The sequence below is a fragment of the Boleophthalmus pectinirostris genome, unplaced genomic scaffold, assembly GCF_026225935.1.
Source record: "Boleophthalmus pectinirostris isolate CB_2022bp ecotype Guang Dong unplaced genomic scaffold, ASM2622593v1 HiC_scaffold_20, whole genome shotgun sequence".
NCBI classification, from domain to species: Eukaryota; Metazoa; Chordata; class Actinopteri; order Gobiiformes; family Gobiidae; genus Boleophthalmus; species Boleophthalmus pectinirostris.
In genome coordinates, this window is record NW_026571153.1 from 17,118,365 (window position 1) to 17,140,149 (window position 21,785).

The window sequence follows — 21,785 nt, forward strand, 5'->3', positions numbered from 1 at the left end:
TTAACTTGGATTTATGGGCCAGTGACTCGAGACTTGACTTGAGACTTACTTGAGACTTGCAAAATAACGACTTAGTCCCACCTCTGATTTTACTCCATATCAGAACTAAGATAAAATGTCATGGTAAAATCTGAGAAAATAACTGTGTTCAAGATTCAATTTTGTTGTCAAAAAAGAATCGCTATTATCACTGTGGTGTCAAAATCACATTGGAACTTTTATGATCAAAATAAAGTTTGAAATTTTATTATTGTGACAATGCCAGTTACACAGTTCGGCTTAATATTCTCTGATAACATGCTCCTAAAACTGCCTTTGATTTTGAAATGAATGAGTTGGACTATAGAACCAAATTTACTCTCAACGTCAACATTAAAAAAAAAAAAAAAACACTACTAGGGGTTAAAATACTTTGGTTCTGTGGTGCCCAAACTTGATATGCTCAATCAAGGCAAGTTGTTTTAATCAAAATTGATCAATGCAGCTAATGGAGCGTGGCACTAGAAGTACTATTTTCCATTGGGCTGTATGGCTTTTTAATTAGGGAACAGTTTTGCAAACACCTCAATTACTGCGAAATGAAATACACACATCATTTGGTGTGTGCTGCCAGTTGTGAGATTGCATTATTAAAACACAGAGCCCGTGGGCAACTCTCCAGATAATTTGTCCTCAGGCAAAAATGACTTTCAAAATACAAAGACTTCTCAGGTCTGCGATTCTGAGAAAGTTTAGACAATGCAAAAAATAAATACACATCATAATAGCAGTCTGAAGTCTCAGAACGGAACGTAAACAGCATTTCACTTAACTGTAAGAAAACAAGATACAAAAACAAATGTGAAAAAATGTTATGTAATAAAACAAAACCATAGCCATCAAATGAACAATAAACCTTGATTCTTGAGTTACAACAGATCTGACTCATCCACAATATAATGAAAATAACTCTAGGAAAATAGTGTCTACAAAGATATAAAAAACAAGCTACAATTTCTTTAGAAGGGTACTTAAAGGTAGCCAGGTTGGTGCCACCTAGTGCCTCTGCTCAATTTAATTTCTCTCCAGCAACTAGGTGAGGAATCAGAATACACTAGACCAGGGGTGTCCAAACATTTTTCATCAAGGGCCACATATCCAAACACAGACGAAGCAGAGGGCTGATGGAGGGACGTAGACTCAGTACAGTGAATAATTGAAATATGAGCATGTTTAACACATTAGAATGAGCCATCAGTCTTTATTCACGCTAAGATCCTTAAAACCAAACACTAAATATTCAATATTAGCTTTATCAAGGTAGATTTTCAAAAAAAAACCTACAGTAGAAAGTTAATTTTTAACTAATGCAAGGTAATTTGGGCCATTCACCTGGAAGCCTGAGGGCCAAGAAAAAATTGTCACAGGGCCGCATTTAGCCCATGGGCCATAGTTTGGTCATGCCTGTACTAGACAGTTTGCAAGAACCCCGGAAGTGCGAGTCTGGTCACCAGCCAATCAGCGAAGAGCCATACATTCTGTGTTGGCAACGATTTCTGAGATCAAGGATTTAAAGCCGGAACAAAGAGAATGTTTGGTGAGTTTTATCAAGAGGAAAGACGTTATTGTTCTTCTTCCTACAGGATTTGGGAAAAGCTTAATATACCAGTTAGCCCCATTGGCGGTGCATTACATACGACACAACCAAACAGGAGCGATTGGTTAAATAAAAAAGTACCCACCTACCCTCAAGCAAACGAATCCTAATGCTGTGAGGTCAGACGGTTTCCACAAAGTGAAACCAGCTGATGAATCAGGCTAACTTAAAGGTGCACTATGTAACTTAACTCTGGTGAAATGCTTTACTCTATGCATATCTGTATCCATGGAGACAAGCAGGTGCCACCAACAGGGCAAGTCACAGTTACTAATTTTCAACAATAAAATAATTTCATAGTTGTTTGGTAATAAAAGCAGTTATATCCAATAAAAGCAAGATAGATTTATTTAATGCAATACTGTAAAATACTGTATTCCAGGCAAAGCAATACCATCACCATGAAGACAAGCAGGTGGTGGACAAAAGTTAAAAATCAAGTGCCTTTAAAAGTCCTATATTACAAAAAATTGACTCTTGTGAGCTCTTACCTATGTTAGAATGTTGTTACTTAATCAAAAAATACCTTGGGTTGTGCTTTGTTTCATTCACACATGTTTGATTAACTTTATTATTAGTCTGTCTACAAAGCTCACAATTCTCTGTTCAACCTTGTGATGTCATGAAGCAGTTTAACTTAACTTTCATCTCTGGTTCAGTAGCGATTGGCAATTCCAGGTCTGAAATCATTCAAATGATTCTCGTGAAGGTGTAGGTACTTTAAAAACACAGTTGCCACGTTTATATGAGAGCTTTAATTCCGAATAAAAATAATTTAATTCTGAATAAAAAATAATTCCACTTCAAAAAGATTTTATTCCCTATGAAAATTATTATTCGGAATTATTTTTTATTCCGAATAAAAATAATTTAATTCTAAAAAAAAAAAAAAATTCCACTTCAAAAAGATTTAATTCCCTATGAAAATGATTATTCGGAATTAAACTGAATTCCAAAGTAAGTGGGTGGTTTATTTCGATTTTAAAGCTGAATTAATTTATTCCTTGATCATGTAAATGTTTAGTCTTCTTAAAAATAATTCCGGTCATTCAGCGCACGCTTTGAATTTCCAAGCAGGAGGTGGGAGTGGGCTGAAGTAGAGCAGCCGTTGACTCGGTTTGTCTTCTTCCTCTCTTCTCCGACACTTTTCCCTTCTCCTCCTCAGCTGACAGACGTAAAGTGTGATGACAGAATTCTCCAGCTGCTGCACAATTATCATCAGAACAAAGTGCGAAAAAAGTTTGTATCATGTTTGTGTCCTTGCCATAACGACAAACCGAGATGACGAAAAAGCCAATAGCAGTTGAACTGTGTGTTTTCTTCCAGTCGACATAAATACGTTCGTGTCCCTGTCCAATCAGAACCCTTTCTGACACTCAGACGTTGAGCAGAATTAAATAAATCTGATTTTATTATTATTATTTGTTTATTTATTTCATTCATAAAGTATAAAAAGACATCAACAGTGTCACAACTTCAGACATACAAGAAATGAATGAAAAGGAGCAGAAAGAAGAGTCATCTTCTGTCATCTGACGCCTTTTCCCTTTTCCAGACAAACATCAACATTGATATTGACTTTAAAACATTTCAAATCACTACAGTTCAGGCATAATTATTAATCAATTGCAAACAGAAATCTTCACTTTTATGCACAACAGCTTAGTTTTCTTTTTCATACATACACACTGCACTGGATTTTATGTGCTTTTTAAATGTCATCATTGTACTTGATTCTTTTATATCTTTGTCAAGACTATTTCATAAATTAACTCCTTTCACAGCGACGCTTCATTCCGTAACCTTGGTTCTGAATGTGGGATTTAACGTGTTTTCCATGTAAACCTCAACTCAGAATTATTTCCATGTAAACTTGAATGAGAATATTTTAATTGCAAACTGTTTAATTCAGAACATTTAATTCGGAATAAAAAAAAAACATCATGTAAACGTGGCCAGTGTAGCTCTTTCTGTATTACCACATGACATCACAAGGTGGAACAGACTGATTTATGTGTTTAAATGTGTGAATGAAACTCCAGGTATGTTTGTGATGAGGAAACAACATTATAACATAGATCTAGGGTGACCATATTTCCGTTTGTGAAAACCCGGACACCTTACCAGGGGTGGGAGGTGGGGCCTCGACATTGAGCTACAGTCGTCCCTCGCTATATCGCGGTTCACCTTTTGTGGTCTCGCAGTTTCGCAATTTTTTTTTTTTACAGCATATTAATGCGTATTGCATATTACGGACAGGTAGTAATTACACACGGGTGGGTCAGGACTAAACCAGGTCTAAACCAGGAACGCCAAGCAGTTTGTCCACAAACTGTGATTGGGCGATGGCTGCGCTTACCTTCGTGAGGTGCGGAGCTCTGAGCCGGTCCTTTCTCCTGCGGTCACCTCCGAGCCCATCCCGACAGTGAGTCCTGTTTCAGTTTTGGTTTACTCCTGTTTAAGTCCTAGTTCAATCCTGCATTAGTCCTCCTCTTCAGTCCTGGAATTAGTCCTAGGTTAGTCCTGGTTAGTCCTGGTTAGTTCTGGTTTAGTCTTGGTTTAGTCCGTGGCGGTGGAAAAGTTTGATATAATCTTGGGTTAAAGGGCGTGTGCGGTCCTGTACTGCACGGGTACAGTGCTGTACTGCACAGGTGTGGTCCTGTACTGCAGGTCTCCAAAAATGGACCCGTGCAGGACTCTGCGCTGTAGGGCTCTATTACAGACCGGGACGGAAAATTAAGAATTTCTTGTACAAGTCATTGTTAAATGTGCATTTGTGCTTCGGCATGTTGCAGACTGACCGACTGTTTGTGTCTCGCTCCTTCTGAGTGCACAGAGAGCTACGAGAGCCACTCAGTTTAATGGCCCCTATGAACGGTAATGAAAACCTGGACATTTCTATCACTTTTTGAAAAAAAAAAAAAAAACCCGGACGCCCAGGACAGGACGCAAAAAACATGTCTGGGGAAAAACCAACATTTGGTCATCCTACATAGATCTGAAAATAGCGTAATATGAGCCCTTTAAGTGAATGTAACTTTGAACATGTACAAACCCTCCTTGCACTCCCACATCCCCTGTAGAAGAACTGGAGGTGGTTTGTGACCGTGGGCGATGCTGCTTGACAGGAGGTGGATGAGAGTTAAGATAGCAGGTGTGAGCTACAAAAACACTTGCTACAATACAACCCTTTGTCCCCCTGTGCCCCGTGTTACCCACTCAGCTCCCGCAGACTGTTCTCTTTCCATTTGTCAACTTATCCAAGGTTTTCTCTGTGTTAGCGCCTCCTTCAATATCTCTCTTCATTTTAGCATTCGTCGCTAAAGTGAGCCACACATCAACACTAATTCATCTCAAATCAAGCCCAGCCACGGGAAAAACTCAGCGTCCATGAAAACCAATATCACCTTTTAAGGCCGAGATAAGCAAAAGAAATCTCGTCACGGTGGAGAAGAAGTCTTTGGACCACTGCAGATTGAATTTTTACAGATCAAAGATATAGAAATACAGACACATTCAGATATTCTAAGATTTGTGAAATAATCCAAAGGTTACAGGATGAGGCGGTATTAGACAAAGGACAAACTGAACAAAAACTCCATGTTAATGTACTGATCGTGGTTAGTACTTTTAAGATTGGCAAGGTACAATATGTTAATGGCCTTGCCCAAGAACACAACAGTAGCATGGTTTTATCCAAGATGGAATCCAATCACCAATCTTCCAACTCGGTTTGTCGTTACGCCACAGACACAAACATGAGCCAAACTTTTTTAGCCAGGCTGGTGCCACCTAGTGCCTCCGCTCAATTTCATTTTTCTCAAGGGACTAGATCAGGAATCTGAATACACTTGACGATTTGAAAAACCCCCGGAAGTGCGAGTTTGGGCACCAGCCAATCAGCGAAGAGCCATACATGTGTTGTCAACGATTTCCGAGATTGAGGATTTAAAGCCAAAACAAAGAGAATGTTTGGTGAATTTTATCAAGGGGAAAGACATTATTGTCCTTCTTCCTACAAGATTTGGGAAACTTGAAGCTTAATATACCAGTTGGCCCCGTTAGCGGTGCATTACATATGTCATGACCAAATTGCAGAAATTGGTTAAATAAAAAAGTACCTGAATTCTAACACTGCAAGGTCAGACAGTTTCTACGAAGTGAAACCGGCTGATGAATCAGGCTAATGATAATTAAGCAGCAACTCTAGAATTCTGTCATCAGGCTTTACGTCTGTCAGCTGAGGAGGATAAAGAAAGTGTGTCGGAGAAGGGAGGAAGAAGACAAACTGAGTGAGTGGCTGCTCTACCTCGGTCCACTCCCACATCCTGCTCGCAAATCCAAAAAGCAGTGGATGAAGGTCCGAAGCGAGGACTGATGGAGCTGGATCGTCCGGATCATGTCAGAAGGGCGACCCAACAAGCATGCACTGAACAAACGTGATTATTTTTAAGAAGAATAAACGTTTATATGATCCAGAACTACATTAATTTGGCCTTAAAATTGGAATAAATCACCCACTTACTTCGGAAGTAAGTTTAATTCTGAAGAATCATTTTCATTAGGAATTAAGTGTTTGCATGGTCTTTTGAAAGCGGAATTAATTTTTATTCAGAATTAAATGATTTTTTTTCGGAATTAAAGCTCTCATGTAAATGTGTGTAAGTGTGCCCCTTTAATCCCTGGGTTGAGCATTTTTGGATATTGGTGAAATTTGTATATAGCGCTTTCCCACGTTCAAGGCACTCAAAGCGCACTCATTCACACACAATTAAACGCAGACACGAGGAGCAAGTTGGGACAAGTGTCTTGCCCAGGGACACAACAACAGCATTCATCTGTGGGAGGTGGAATCGCACCAGTAACTTGTGCGTCAGTGGATCTGTGATGTCTATGTTGAGAGCGGGATTTGAACCTCCAACCTACGGATCGGGGGGCACTCTACTAACTGAGCTACTACTACATATACATTAAAAAATTCTAAATTCCTTCTTCTAATATTTTCTTTATATGGTTGGAAAGAGTCACTAATTGCCCAAGAAGGAAACCAGTTTTTGGAAATGATCTGCAACACTGTAAAAAAAAAAAAAAAAAAAAAAAAAAGCCACAGGCAAATTTCAAGGCACATGCAAGTTAAAAAGAACAGAAATACAACATCTTTGAGTGCATATCTGGGTCCTGCATTATTAACATTCCATGACATGCTTTCTCAAATTAGATCTACTTTTATATGCTGATCTTGATTTGACCCTTTGCTTAATGCCATCCTTCAGAACCTTCACAGACAACTGTAATATGAACATCAATATGAAACACATGGAGAGTGAGAGACACATGGTTTTGTCTATCCTCAAATAAACTGCCTCCGTCGATCGATAACTGACACGGGCCAGCACAGTCTAAGGCTTTCAGCAAATTGTGGACTTTTTCGGACTACATGTTCTTTTCTTTTCAGATCTTTGTAATTGCTGTTATTCACTTCCCATCACCCTGCACTTTATACCTACCTACTGCATTATTGTATTTTGCTCTCAAAAGTCTAAGTATATATAACAGGGGAGGGTCAGGGCAAGTGCAAGTCAGTATTCAAAAAACATCCAAATACTTTAAAGGGCTCAAATTGCATATTTTCTTGCTCAACTGTCTTTTTAAACTCCATTCACCTTCATTACATTTTCATTACAATCATTTGGAAATCAGCCATGAAACTGCCAATCTCAACTGAACTAAAGGTAAACGGTAGCTGTTAACTTTAAAACTACCACTTCATGACATCACAAGGTGGACCAGACCATCTTGAGCTTTAGAAATGTAGACAAACTAGTAAAAAACATGTGAATGCCAATGGACCAGTGGAATATACTTGGACAATTGAGGGATTAGATATAAAACCACATGGGTATATAAAAAAAAAACACACACTATTATTTAATGTTGGAAATCACATTCTATTGTCTAAAGAAAGAGTATTTTTTAATTATCATTGTGGTATCAGAATCTGTATCAAAATTGAGTTGAAATTTTAATATTGCTAGCGCCTTCTGCATGCAATTGACATTTACAAACATAAGGCTTCATAAGGAACATGACATTTTAAAACCCACAGTCAAAACTTTAAACACTAGTCTCTTTGAAAACTGCAAGAAATAACTAATACTCTGCAGCGATCTGAAAATACATAGCTTTCGTCTTTGAAATAGGGAAACCAGTGGCAGAACTGTAGATCACTCTCACAATACTGATTCAGATTAAAGCCATTTCATAGATTTTGGACGATAAAAGCATGACTTTGCCACTCCACACCAGAGGGTAATGACCGGGCAGCACACCAGGAATTAACTCACTGAAAAACTTGGCAAAAAACTTCAAACTGCAGCCAAAAAATCTATAAAACATTGTGTAGTGTGTCCAAATGGATCTCTGGCTTGTTTGTATTTTGTGAAACATTTTTTATCTGAATCAGGGCACCGCAAATACACTAGAAATTGGAATCAAGCTGAGAAATGCAAGTAGTAAGAATGAAAATGGGTAATGTGCATGTTAAAACTGGTGATCTCATTTATAAACTACTACAACTGCCATTAGCTTTCATATGTCGGGGTTATTTGAAGAGACACAGTTGGTTTTAGCCTTAGGATCTGGCAACTGAATATAAGAAGGTCATTTAGCTTTAGAGATAATTAGCCTGAGAAAAACTAATACACAGCTCTACACAAACAACTTTTACACAATACAAACTATTATCTAAATAGTACTAATGAATACTAACCAAATAGTATAGGCCTGAACAAACTTTTTTGTTATCTGCAATTATTTCATTGTTACTTTTTCATTTGATTAGGCAGTTTGAGGACAGAAACAAAAGTGGGTTTTGGCCATACAATCAGGCAACCCAATGTAAGGAGTTCATTCAGCTTCATAAATATTGACTTGGAAAACAAATAAGTAAGCTGACACAAACAACTGTTATATAATGAAAAAGATTATCTGGAGATTTTTTTTTTTTTTTTCATTTGTATAATCAAGGAGGAGAGGAGAGAAACGTGGTTGAAAAAATGTTGAAAAGTTGGCAACCCAATGTAAGGAGTTTATAGAGTTTATAGATTATTTTTTTGGTAACAGAGGAGATGCGTGTGCAATCTAAATGCAGAAAGTGCCGCTGTCTGTGTGGTTAACATGAAACAACCCTAGCGAGCGCTGTTATCTGCACTAAAACAGTTTATCTCCTTGTGATAAAATAAGTTATGATGCTAAATTAACATTAGTGAGTGGGGTAATGAGTGGCTCTCAACCCTTAGCGGTCACTACAGTGGACAGCTATTCAATAGTTGTTGGGTGCTTTGCCAATTTCCATACAAGATTACCTTTTTCCACTGAAGACACACTGTACTCATGTACTTAAGTACACCTGAAAGAATGTTGGCCATAGTCGTAGGCTGATATGTTGTGGTAGGCATGTTCATTGTTATGGTTGGAGTTATTTAGACTGTACTATCTCTGCTTCAAAGAATGTCATTTTTCTATCGTTACATGTTTTTGCAATACATTTAAAAGTTCTGGAATATGTTCAAAATATATTAACACAATGTTAAAGAGCAAACAAAAACATGTTTTCTAGTATTTACAATATTCCTTTTCAATAATAAATCTTCTCAAACACATATTTCATTCAGTGTTCATATGCGCATTGTCCACCCTAGTGGACATGTCACCAACTCCTTGAAGAATGCATGTTTGAAAAAAATGAAGGTGATTATATTCTTTCTATGCCTAAAGCGTAATAAAAACACTTTGGAAAAAATCCTGAAGTAACCTATCATAATTTATGCATGAAAGGGTTAAAAACCCAACCCAAAGCAGGTGAGTGCATAAAATAAATGTGTCAAACCTAGTAGCTGGACATCCACTCATACCTGATCGATACAACTATCCCCACCCCCGGGAGAGACTGAAATCTGCTGAAATCCTATGAGACACTGACATGATACAAGACAGGGCATGGGAAAGTGGCTCTTTCTGCAGGAGACATGCACAGTAGAGTGGTGCAAAGTGTCTGATAAGCCCTCTGTAGATAATTGGCTTGAGAGCAACTAACAAGTAGATCTACACAACAAGTAGATTATTATTTGATTTGGAAAGGCAATTTGAGGACACAAACATAAGTTGGTTTCAGCAGTACAACCTAGCAGAAGCTTTTTTAGCTTTATAAATACTGGTTTGAGAAGCACATGAGTACACCTTTTTACATTTGCAAAATATGAAATAACATAATGCAAAATATTATCTGGAAAATTAGGATTTCATTTCGATAGGCAATGTGAGGACACACGCTGGTTTTAGCAGTAGGACCTCTCCGTCTCAACCCAATGTAAGGTCATTCAACTTTATATATAATTGGCTTGAGAAGCAAATAAGTAGTAATAATTATTTTTATATCATTCAAAGTTTTATCTGTACCACTATTTGGTTTAAAATGTGTACTTCAGATTAGGGGATACCAATATGTGTTTCTTTTAATATATTTTATACTTCCAGCTACCACAGCACATTTTCAATTCTATTAAAAATGTCAACAAAATGATAAGAAACTGAACTAACTCACATTCCGACATGCATAGAACAACTATCGCCCCCAAAAAATCCAGAAAAAGGTGTAATTCTGCTTAACTGACTCCCAGGTCTCAATTTGAGCTCCCCCAGCAGTGATTTAGAGCCACTATCTCCCCTATCGACAGGCCAGCAGACTGCGAAACATTGAATTGTTCTGTTAAAAGCAGACAACAGGGAGAGGAGGGACCCATAGGCACATCGGATCAACATTGGCTTGTGCAACGAAGCCGGCAAGCCTTAATTGAATTGATAGGGGGCGCCGGGGGAAAAGCAGCCACATAAAATTAGGCACTCCGGACCAAAAAAAAGGTGTGGAAAACAAAATGGGAGAGGTAGCAGGCTAATAGGGAATCCACGGCTCCACACAGCATGCGAAAATGAGGAAGATAGCAAGGGAATAATACAGTGGAATAGAATGGAATAGGCTGAGTTCACCTGAAATTTCAATCTAAAATAGTTTAAAGGTGCATTGTGTAACTTTTCTGGCAGAGGGTTCATCAAATGCTTTTCTCCATGGAGATGTTATTGCTTTGTTTGGAATGTTTCACAGTATGGTTTTAAACATTTCTGTCTTCATGGAGACCAAACCAAGCCAAGTTACAGGTCCGATCTATGGAGAGGCAACACTACTCCCAGTTAGAAAGCATGTTTTTCTAGGTATAAAAAACACCTATGATTTAATAAATGTAAGGTAGAGCTGTTTAATGTCATACTGTGGGACATTCCACACAGAGCAAATGACATATTTATAGAAATAAGCAGGTGACGGACCCCCAACCAAAAAGTTACACAGTGCACTATTAACACTGAAGGATTTTTTAAAAATAGAATGCATGTTTAATTGAGAAAATTAAGATGTTTTCATGTTTATAATTATTGTACATAAAAATGGCATAAAACCTCAAATGAACTAAGTTCAATTTTGTGAAATAATTAAAACACAAAGGTGTAAATGTTGTCTGTTAAAAATATTATATTTTCCGCTCTATTATTCGCTCTGGATTATAAGGCGCACTGTCATTAAATGGTCTATTTTCAAACCTTTTTCACAAATAAACTGTACCGGACTGTAAATGAAACACAACAGTTGGATGGGTCAGTGGGACTTTGTTTGGCCCTTTCACAGTGACTCTGGGCTTTGTTCAGTTGTGCCGTATAGGGAGGGTGTTGTCTGGGACCGCTGGATTGTTGGCATGTTCACAGTGCCTCAGTTGTTCAGTTGTTTCTAGAAGTGGCACATTGCACTCGCTTTTTTAGTTCATTCCTGCATTCTGTTCCTCGTCCTCGTCCTCATGATGAGTGTGTCTGCGGGTGGTGCGGCTTTGTAGTTTACTGAAGTCGTGCTGGGACACCTGAGTGGATTCGTGTCTAGGGCGCTTTAGATTGTGGGGCGCGCAGTAGTTTTTCGATGACATTGGAGGCTTAAGAGCGTGCCCAATAGCCCGGAAAATATGGTAATCTAAACCACAGAATTAAAGGAACCTTACTTTATGTTTTGTATTTTTAAATCTATGTTCAGAGACACAAGGTAAACATCTTCAAATTAAATATAACTTTTACTGATAACATTTGTAATGCTGATATTTTCTTACTAACAAAACATTACACATAATGGCCAAGTTCTTTGTCATCATTTGGTGCTTTGGTTCTTATTTGGGTTGCTAATTTCGATGCTAAAATCCAGATGTTTTACAAGTCCTATAGTTGTTTCCTCATCAAAAACAAACCTGGAGCTGTGTTTTGTTTCATTCACATATGTCTGAGTAATCCTTAATTATTAGTCTCTCTAAATCTCCAAAGCTGAAAACGTGGTAGTGGTAGTTTTTGAGTAAACACTACTTTTTAGCTTTAGTTTAGTAGACACTGGCAATTCGAGGGCTAAAATCATCCAAATGATTCTAGTCAAGGTGTATGGAGTTTAGAAATACAGTGAAGCACTTGTATTACCACATGACATCACAAGGTGGAACAGACTGTTTTAGAGAAGAACTCAGCTTAAACATGCAGGGTTTGTGCATTAAACATGTATGAATGAAACAAAACCAAACTCCAGGTATATTTGTGATGTGGAAACAACATTACAACATAGACTAGAAAATAGCGTAAAACACAAAAAAACTAAAAATTATTAGGTTCAACTTCGTGGACAGACATCCAATTCTAAAATGTGAATGCAACTTATAGCAAGAAGAAACTGGCAACAACATGGCAGCGAAACAAAGGCACAAAACCCAAACCGTGGAACAGAATAATTAAGAGCGAGCAAGTGTTCTGCGTGAAAGAGGGATGACTCTCTTAGCAAATAATGAAGGCGAAAGAAAAACAAGGAAATGAATGGACGCCACCGAAAAGAGAAAGAGCTGGAGGAGGACTGGGAGCATGATGATAGTGGAGTCTAAGCTACAATTAATGCCTGCAGGAAATCAAGTCTCAAGTCACAGGCCAAAGTAAACAGAAGACACAAAGCTGGGAACGCGCTGAACTACTACAAAGAAGAACGAAGAAAACTAAAGCAAAAGTTCTGCTAGAGAAAATATCTTCCTCCAAGAGAGTTAAAAATGCTATATACAATTCAATTTTATTTCTTAAAGGTGCATTGTTTAACTTTTCCGGTGGAGTGTCCCCCATAGTTTTGTCTCCACGGTGATCTTATTACTATGCCTGGGATGTTCCACAGTAGAGCATTAAAAAAATACAGTATATCTTGTATTTACTCAATTACAATTGTTTTTATTTCTCAAAACTACCACAAAAACATGATTTTTTTTGTCAGCAGGTCCACTTCTCCACAGATCTGACCTGTTACTTGACCTGGTAATGTAGCCAGCTTGTTTCCGTGGAGATAGTTAAAGTAAAATGCCATACTGTGGAACATTCAGGAAAAAAACATGGAGTCAAGCTGGTGGTGGAACCTCTACCAGGAAAGTTACACATTGTATCTCCAAGTAAAAGAACAGTACAAGGGCAAAAACAAACAAAAAACTTAAAAAAAGTGAAATAGTGAAAGTAAAAGTATCACATGAAAAAATCTACTTAAGTACCTGTTTAAAAATGTACTTAAAGAGAATTTCGCTAAGATTTTGATGTCTTATAAGGCTTCAAATATAGTGATTTTGAAGTTTGCAATTACAGTGTTTTAAGAATTATCACATTTGAAGGAAGTACCGTATATTCCAGACTATAGGGCGCTCTTAAGCCTCCAACTCCATCAAAAAATTATTGCGAGCCCCACAATCCAGAGCGCCCTATACACGAATCCACTCGGGTGTCCCAGCACGACTTCAGTAAACTACAAACCCACAAACACACACGGAGCAGACAGCGACCGCACAGCGAAAAACACCCGCAGACACACTCATCACTCCACGCGGACGAGGAACGGAACGGAGGAACGAACCGAAAAAGCGAGTGCAGTGTGCCACTTCTAGACACAACTGAACAACTGAGTCACTGCGAACACGCCAACAATCCAGCGGTCCCAGACAGCACCCTCCCTACACGCCACAACTGATCTAAGCCCAGTGTCACCGTGAACGCACCAAACAAAGTCCTACTCACCCATCTAACTGTTGTGTTTCGTATAAAGTCAGGTGTGGTTTATTTGTGAAAAAAGTTCAAAAATAGATCATTTAATGACAGTGTGTCTTATAATCCAGTGCACCTAATAGAGCGGAAAATACGGTAAATACAAATCAGCGGGCGTGATTGGACAGTCCCAAAATTGTAAAGTTAAATTTATAACAACTAAATCACAAATGTTTTAACTCACAAATATTCAGTTGTTTTGGCCCGAATATAGTAGTTTGACAGAGCTGCCGGCGGGACTTGCTTTGGCGTTTTTCAAGTCTTACCTTAATGAGATCTCCGAGCAGTTTGTTGGCTTCTGTGTAGGCCTTCTTCACCTCCTTGAACTTGTTCCCCAGTCCCATACTGTGAGCCTGCAAAGAAGTCCCCAAATCCCAGAGTGAGGAGCAGAGCAAAGGAAGAGTTTGGGATAAACACAAGACGGCGATTTCAGCACAAACTGGTGATTTAAAGCTCTAATTTGCCCGGTGACACCTGCGGTTTCTTTAATTTACACTGAAGATGCTCGTCTCACTGAGAGTTAGAAGAGGAACCTGCTGCATCTGCTTTTCTTAAAAACTGGGCAGAAATAAACAGGTCAGAGAGAGGGAGAGGAATAAAGGATGTAAGAGGGGAATACTAACTGCTCTATTTGGAAGATAAAATATGAGCCTAAAATGAGCCTAAAATAGTACTCAAGTAGTAAACACACAAGTACTTAGTGGGATTATTACTTCGTTAAATACTGCTACCCATTACAATGTGAGAGTATTCATAATGACAAAGATATACACAGTGGTGGAAGACATATTACATTTTCAGATACTGGAGTAAAGTAACAGTAAAAGTATCACATGGGAAAATCTATTTAAGTATGTCAGGTGTCAAACTTTGATTAAAAATATTTTTACTTTTCATTCCTGTTCAAAACTGTAGTGGAGTAGAAAGTACAGACCTCTGCTCTGTAAATGTAGAGAAGTAAAAGTAAAAAAATATCTACCGTACTGTAAAATTTACTTAAGTACAGATACCTAAAATGTATACTTAAGTATTTACTGTACTTATATTGTTAAGTTCCACTACTGGTTATACACATGTACACCTGCTTTTGATACTACAACTACAACTACAACTGCTGCTGCTACTGCTGCTACTACTACCACTACTTTTACTACTTCTGCTACTAATACCACTTCTACCACTACTTCTACTACTTCTACTACTGCTGTTACTACTGCTGCTACTGCTACTACTGCCACTACTACCAGTACTTCTATTACTTCTACTGCTGTTGTTACTACTGCTGTTACTACCGCTACTACTACTACTACCACCACTACTACTGCTACTATTGCTACTATTGCTACTACTACCACCACTACTACTGCTACTACCGCTACTACTACTACCACCACTATTACTGCTACTGCTACTACTGCAACCGCTACTACTACTATCACTGCTACCACCGCTACTGCTACTACTACTGCTGTTACTACTACTACTACTACTACTACTACTACTACTACACCACGCTGCTGCCACTACCACTCCCACTAGTACTACTACTACTGCTGCTACTACTGCTACAACTGCTGCTACTACTACTACTACTATTACTACTACTACTACTACTGCTACTGCTACTACTGCTCCATGTGTACATAACATACATGTATGCACAAATTACATCTTCAAAGGATTTCCAGAACAAAAGCGTCCACCTTCTTCATTGACATCGCTCCTTGGTAATATACTTTCCCCACACTCTGACCGTACACGTCTTTATGAAGGAAAAATCTCATCTAAACGCTCCTCAAGGATTCACTGAAGATAATAAAATACCGGTGTGTGCAAACGTGCAGTATGGGATGACTTATATTAGTCGTAAATTGTCTCATAAGCAGAGCACCTAATACAAGTACATCTAGTGGAGCCCTCAGTGATGGAGAGCACGCATTATGTTTGTGAATCAGTCCCCAGAGAAGAGGGGGAGGACAGGAGAGGGGGAGGAGAGAGGTATAGAGAGAGAGGTAAAGGGGTAAAGAGAGGTAGAAGGGTAGAGAGGCAGAGAGAGAGCGCACAAGAGAGAGAGAGGGGGGTAGAAGTAGATAGAAGTGTAGGGGGGTAGGGTAGAAAGGTAGATAGAGGTAGAAAGAAAGAGGTAGAGAGGTAGAGAGAGAAGTAGAGAGGTAGATAGAGGTAGAGAGAGAAAGGGGGGGTTAGAGCGGTAGAGTGAGGTAGAGGGGTAGAGAAAAGTAGAGAGGTAGAGAAAGGTAAAGAGAGTGGTAGTCAGAGAGTTAGAAAGAGGTAGGGGGGTAGAGAGGTAGATAGAGGTATAGAAGTAGAGAGAGGTAGTGAGAGGTAGAGAGGTGTCGAGAGGGGTAAAGAGAGGTAGAGAGATGTACAGATAGGGAGAGAAAGAGGTAGATGAACAAAGAGTTAGAAAGATGTAGAGAGGCAGAGAGAGAAAGAGGTGTATAGAGAGAAAAAAGAAAGAGAGACATAGAGACAGAACCTGGGAGTCTGTATTATGGGGAGGAGGAGGAGAGAAGGTGAAAAGAGAGAGGAAGAGAGAGGTATATATAGAGAGAGACCTAGTGTGAGGTATAGTGGGGTAGAGAGAGGTAAAGAGAGTTAGAGAGAGGTAGAGAGAGAGAGAAAGAGGTGTATAGAGAGAAGAGAAAAAGAAAGGTAGACAGAGAGAGAGGACTGATTGAATGATTTGTTTTTATTTCGAGTTTGTGCAAAGAGAGAAACAATATACATATACGTAAATAACAGAAAAGCACAGTGAGTGAGGAGTGAGGAGAAAAAGAAAAACAGAAGGATGAGAGGTAGAGAGAGAGAGAGGAAGAAAGACAGAACCTGGAAGTGCAGGTTGGGGCCCTCAGTGATGGAGAGTCCGTATTATGTTTGTGAATCAGTCCCCAGAGAAGAGGGGGAGGAGAGGAGGTGAAGAGAGAGAGACACAGAGCGAGAGGATACCTGGAAATGCAGGTTGGTGTACTGTCCTCCGGGGATCTCGTTCTCGTACACGTCGGCGTTCCCAGATTTCATGGTGGCCGTGCAGTCGAACGGAGCGTACAGGCCGCGAGCCACCTCCCAGTACTCGCTGTAGTCAAACACCTTCTCCAGAGCGATGCCTGGAAAGCACAAGGGACACATCAATATTTCACACGGGTGTTTACTGTTCCGGGGTTTTATTCCTCACCTTGCACAAAAAGAAAGTCCTACGTGGGCCTAAAGTCAGTCCTGACTAAAATATCTAGGAGTAAATATAACACAAAACGCAGAGAAGGTCACATGCTTTTTGTTTGTCTAGGTTGTTGATAGAGCTGTATGAAGACAATCCAAATCTCAAATTGTCAAATTGCAAAAGCTGCCATTTTTTAGTCTTTTTGTCAATTCTTCTGAAGAATACAATTATTACAAAGAAGAAAAGAGAAAACTAAAGAAAAAGTTCTGCTGAATAAAATATCTTCCTCTGAATGAGTTAAAAATGCTAAATACGTAAACGGTGGTGGAAGAAGTACTCAATTTTGTTACTTAAAGGTGCACTGTATAACTTCTCCAGTGGAGTGTCCCCATCTGCTTGTCTCCATGGTGATCTCATTACTTTGCCTGGGATGTTCCACAGTATGGCATTAAACAAATATCTTGTATTTACTCAATTACAGATGTTTTTATTTCTCAAAACTACAGCAAAAAACATGCATTATTTCTGTCAGTGGGTCCTCTTCTCCACAGATCTGACCTGTGATTTGGCCTGCTTGTTTCGGGGGAGATAGTTAAATTAAATGCCGTACTGTAGAACATTTCAGGAGTCTACCGGAAAAGTTACACAGTACATATTTAAGTACAGGTACCAGGGCAACAACAACAATGTCAGTTCTTCTGAAGAGTTTAAAAGTTAGTGAAAGGACCCACCTTATGCTATTTCCTGATCTACGGTATTATGTTAATTCCTCATCAAAAATGTACCCAGAGTTGTTTCATTCTCACATGTTTAACACACAAATCCTGCCAATTTAGGCTGTGCTCCTCTCTCAAACTGAAAACACCCTGCTCCACCTTGTGACGTCATGTGGCAACACAGAAAATGCTCCATTGTGTTTTTAAACTTCATACACCTTCAATAGATAGATTTTTTCACCCCTATGCTCCTGTATCTGATCTTTTAATGACAGTCTAAACCACACAGATCCGATTTTTTCAAATGCGACAAAGGCCACTTGGATATGTGGTTGTAAACCCGATACATAGCAGATCCGGCCAGGTCGCATTCATCCCACCTACACGTCAGGCTCGGAGTCTAGTCAATGGAGGGAAAACGAGGTTAGCGAGTTAATTAGTATTTGGGGTATTGCTGATTTCAGGTCAAATCAGAGAGGTCTTGGAGAGAACCGGGCAGTTTTTGAAATGACTGCCAAAGAAATGTCCGAGCGTGGCTACAGGCGGTCCTGGATCCAATGTCAATGAAAAATAAAGGAGCCTGTGAGCCAAACCCAAGGAGGCTAAAGACTCCAACAAATGAAATGGCCGTGGACGTGTTACCTCTCCATTTTACCAAGAAACTGAACATTTGGGAGACAAGTCCAGAGTTTAGGTGATTTCCATAAACACTGAGCATGCTTCAATGCGCATGCGGGACACTTTTGGGGCGTTTAAAGTTCACATACAAGTTCAATTTAATTGGAATTGTGAACGACCACGCAAAATCTGATTTCACAAAAAAAATAAAAAATAAAAATCTAAATTGTGCATTAAGCCCTGCAGTCTGAACATAGCCAAAAATACTTTCAGCCTTAGAATGGCCAGTCTTGAAAACTACCACTTCGTGACATCACAAGGTGGAACAGAGCGTTTTGAGCTTTGGAAACGCAGACAGATTAATAATGCAGGATTACTCAAACATGTGCGAATGAAACAAAACACAACTCCAGGTCTGTTTTTGACAAGGTAACACGATTATAACCTGGCTTAAAGCTCACAAGAATCAGTTTTGCATAATATATGACCTTTCACTTGAACTGCCTTTTTTTATTTTCAGTATTTACATAACACTGACTTGTGGGCGAAAATCGAAAATACTCAATTTGTCACTCATTTTAATAAGCGCATTATATAGGCCAATAGAAATGACTTGTTGTCCATATTGCAGTGTTAAAAATACATACTGCATATGAAACCGGGCTGATTTATACGTTACAATGGACATTCACGGTTTGAGAGCTACAGTTACATAACTCACTTCAACATGTATGACAGCTTGGAGAATTTAAAGCACAATAAGAAGTGCATGAGACTGTGTTCAACATATCATTGCTGACAGAGAACTGATATTTTTTTTAAAACCGCACCGTCCAAGTCAGTAATGGCCACAGCCTCCATCTACCACCAGCACCACAGGGAAAAATTTCATGTATTTTTGTATTCATTTTTAAAACTCAGCAGGCGAAAACTCAAAATGCCAAGCGGGACATTTCTTCCGAACATAATCCATCTCAGACTCCAATTCCTGAAAATTTCATGAAGCGAGGTAGCATTTGGGAGCTGAAAATGGGTAGAATGCCACTTTAATTCTGTTTTTTCGCTTTTTTTTTTTTTTTGAGCACTAGCAAATATAGCACAACTTCATTCGGTCAACATTTGCCAGACTCATTAAAATGTGTGATGTGTTTTGCTTTCTGCTGGGGACAGTTAAGGTGCTAAAGCGGATGACTTAAAACACGCTAGCTTTAATCCCTGGTCCAAAATGGCAGCGCTGGGCAAATTATGACAAATATCAACTATGCTAATTACACTAATGTGACAAAGTTAGCCTCAAAGTGACGAGGGGGAAATATAAGGATTATTTGTGTATTTCAGTGGCAGAGCTTGCAAAGTACTCCCAATCTTTAGTGAATTAGGTTGTAGATTGCACTGCTTCAAAGTGAGAGAAAGTACAACCATTAGATGTTAAGTATTTAGGCCCAGTATTACGACTACTGCAACTAAATAACTACAAATTACCAACTAACTATGTACTACTATCACTGACTACTAATAGTACTTCATCTATTTCTACTGCTACTGCTACTGCTGACGCCAACTACAAGCAACTGCTACTTTTTACCGACAACTTTAATTAATACTTTCTACCTACACCTTCAACTACAACTTTTTACTTTCAGCTACCAACTTCTACTAGCCTACTTCCTCAACTACAATTACCGTATTTTTCAGACTATAAGTCACGCTTTTTTTATGGTTTGGGTGGTCCTGCAACTTATACTCCAGTGCGACTTCTATGTTAACATTTTCACACCGATAGCTGTGAGAGGGCGCTCTAGGCTTCTGTACTTCTGTACCACTGTCACTTCACGCTACTGCGCATGTCGGATGCAGAAGAAAGAGAAAGAGCCAGTGTACTGTCTGTATCATGTCAGTCGATCGCACCATTACTTCTGTATCACTAACTATTTAAAATGTAAACAAATATAAAGACAACTGAAACCATCCTGTCGGGATTCAGAAAGGCCGGAATAATACTAAGTAGAACTGATGCCGAGTCTGACGACAGCTACACAGAAGAGGAAGCGACGCTCTGTTTACCTCCGGAGGTCATGGAGTTGCTCAGAAGTGACACCGAAGATAAAGAATTCAGTGGATTTAGTGGTTAACTTGTTCTGTTGTTTATGTTATAGTTTATCTGAAGAACTGTTCATATGTGAAGTTAACAGTCTGTTGTTCTCCGTTCTATTGTTATTACTATAACTTGCCTTTCAAGATGAAATGTCGGTTCCTGGTCTCTAATTTTATAAAATACTTTTCCCCCAAAAAGTGCGACTTCTAGTCCAGTGTGACTTATATACATTTTTTTTCTTCTTCATTAAGCATTTTTGGCTGGTACGACTTATAGTCCAAAAATACGGTACTACTGCTTCCACTACTATACTACTTTTAATACTGTAATAAATTATATGAAGACCAAATGAACCTCACTGTACCACACTACTACTACTACTACTACTACTACTGCTACTACTACTACCAATTAGTGCCTTTTACTAACTTCCACTACTACTACTAATGAAAAACTACTAGAATTATGATGACAACAATTATTACAATACAACGTGAACTACTATAAACAAATGCAGATATTTATGAATATTTGATCTACATACACTTTATTGTACTTGTAGGGAAATTGTCAACCACAATTACTACTACCAACTACTACTACAACTATCACTACAACTCCTACAACTACTAATTTTGAAACTACACTTACTGTGACTAATTACTACAATACAAATATACAATGTCGTATGTAGTCCTTGATTGCTACTTGCTCTGTGCTTATGCTGTGACCCTGTGAAACTAATGACAAACCAATGTGCCTGTAGAAGTGAGAAGGTTTCCATGGTTTCCCACCACAGTCGGTAATTAGGAGCCATTCAGCTACTACTATGACAACAAGTACTACTACTACTTCTACTACTATGACAACTGCTACCATTACTACTACTACTACTACTACAACAAAAACTACTGCTGTGATCCTGGTGGGAATGATGTTAGATCTGTGAAACTAATTACAAACTAATGTGCCTGTAGTAGTGAGGATGCTTCCATGATCTCCCACCCCAGTCTGTAATTAGGACCTATTCAACGCTCTGGTTGATAGTGTACTTGTGTAGTTCTCATTTACGCCCTCCTCGGTGAAATGAGACTCGAGATCACGGTGGGATGTGCAAAACCGTGCTATTGTATTGTGGCATGGGCCTTCATCAACTGTGGAGGAACCCGTATTCGAAAATAAACAGGAAATCTGGTGCAAATACAGGACAAGGACTACTACTACTTCAACTAGTAGTAATTACTACTACTACTACAGCGTGGGTCCTCAAACTGTGGACAATTTTGTATTCGAAAATAATCTGGTGGAAATGCAAAACTTGTGCTCTGAAACTGACTGTCAATAACG

The 21,785-nt window shown here is 38.9% G+C and overlaps 1 protein-coding gene across 1 annotated transcript in view; it reads right to left on the minus strand.

The window, feature by feature from the left end:
- LOC110159307 (pyruvate carboxylase, mitochondrial) overlaps positions 1-21,785 on the minus strand; it is a 606,539-nt gene that overhangs the window by 60,395 nt on the left and 524,359 nt on the right. Inside the window, 2 exon segments of the mRNA XM_055156707.1 lie at positions 14,098-14,184; positions 16,799-16,956. Coding sequence (XP_055012682.1) covers positions 14,098-14,184; positions 16,799-16,956 — 245 coding nt within the window.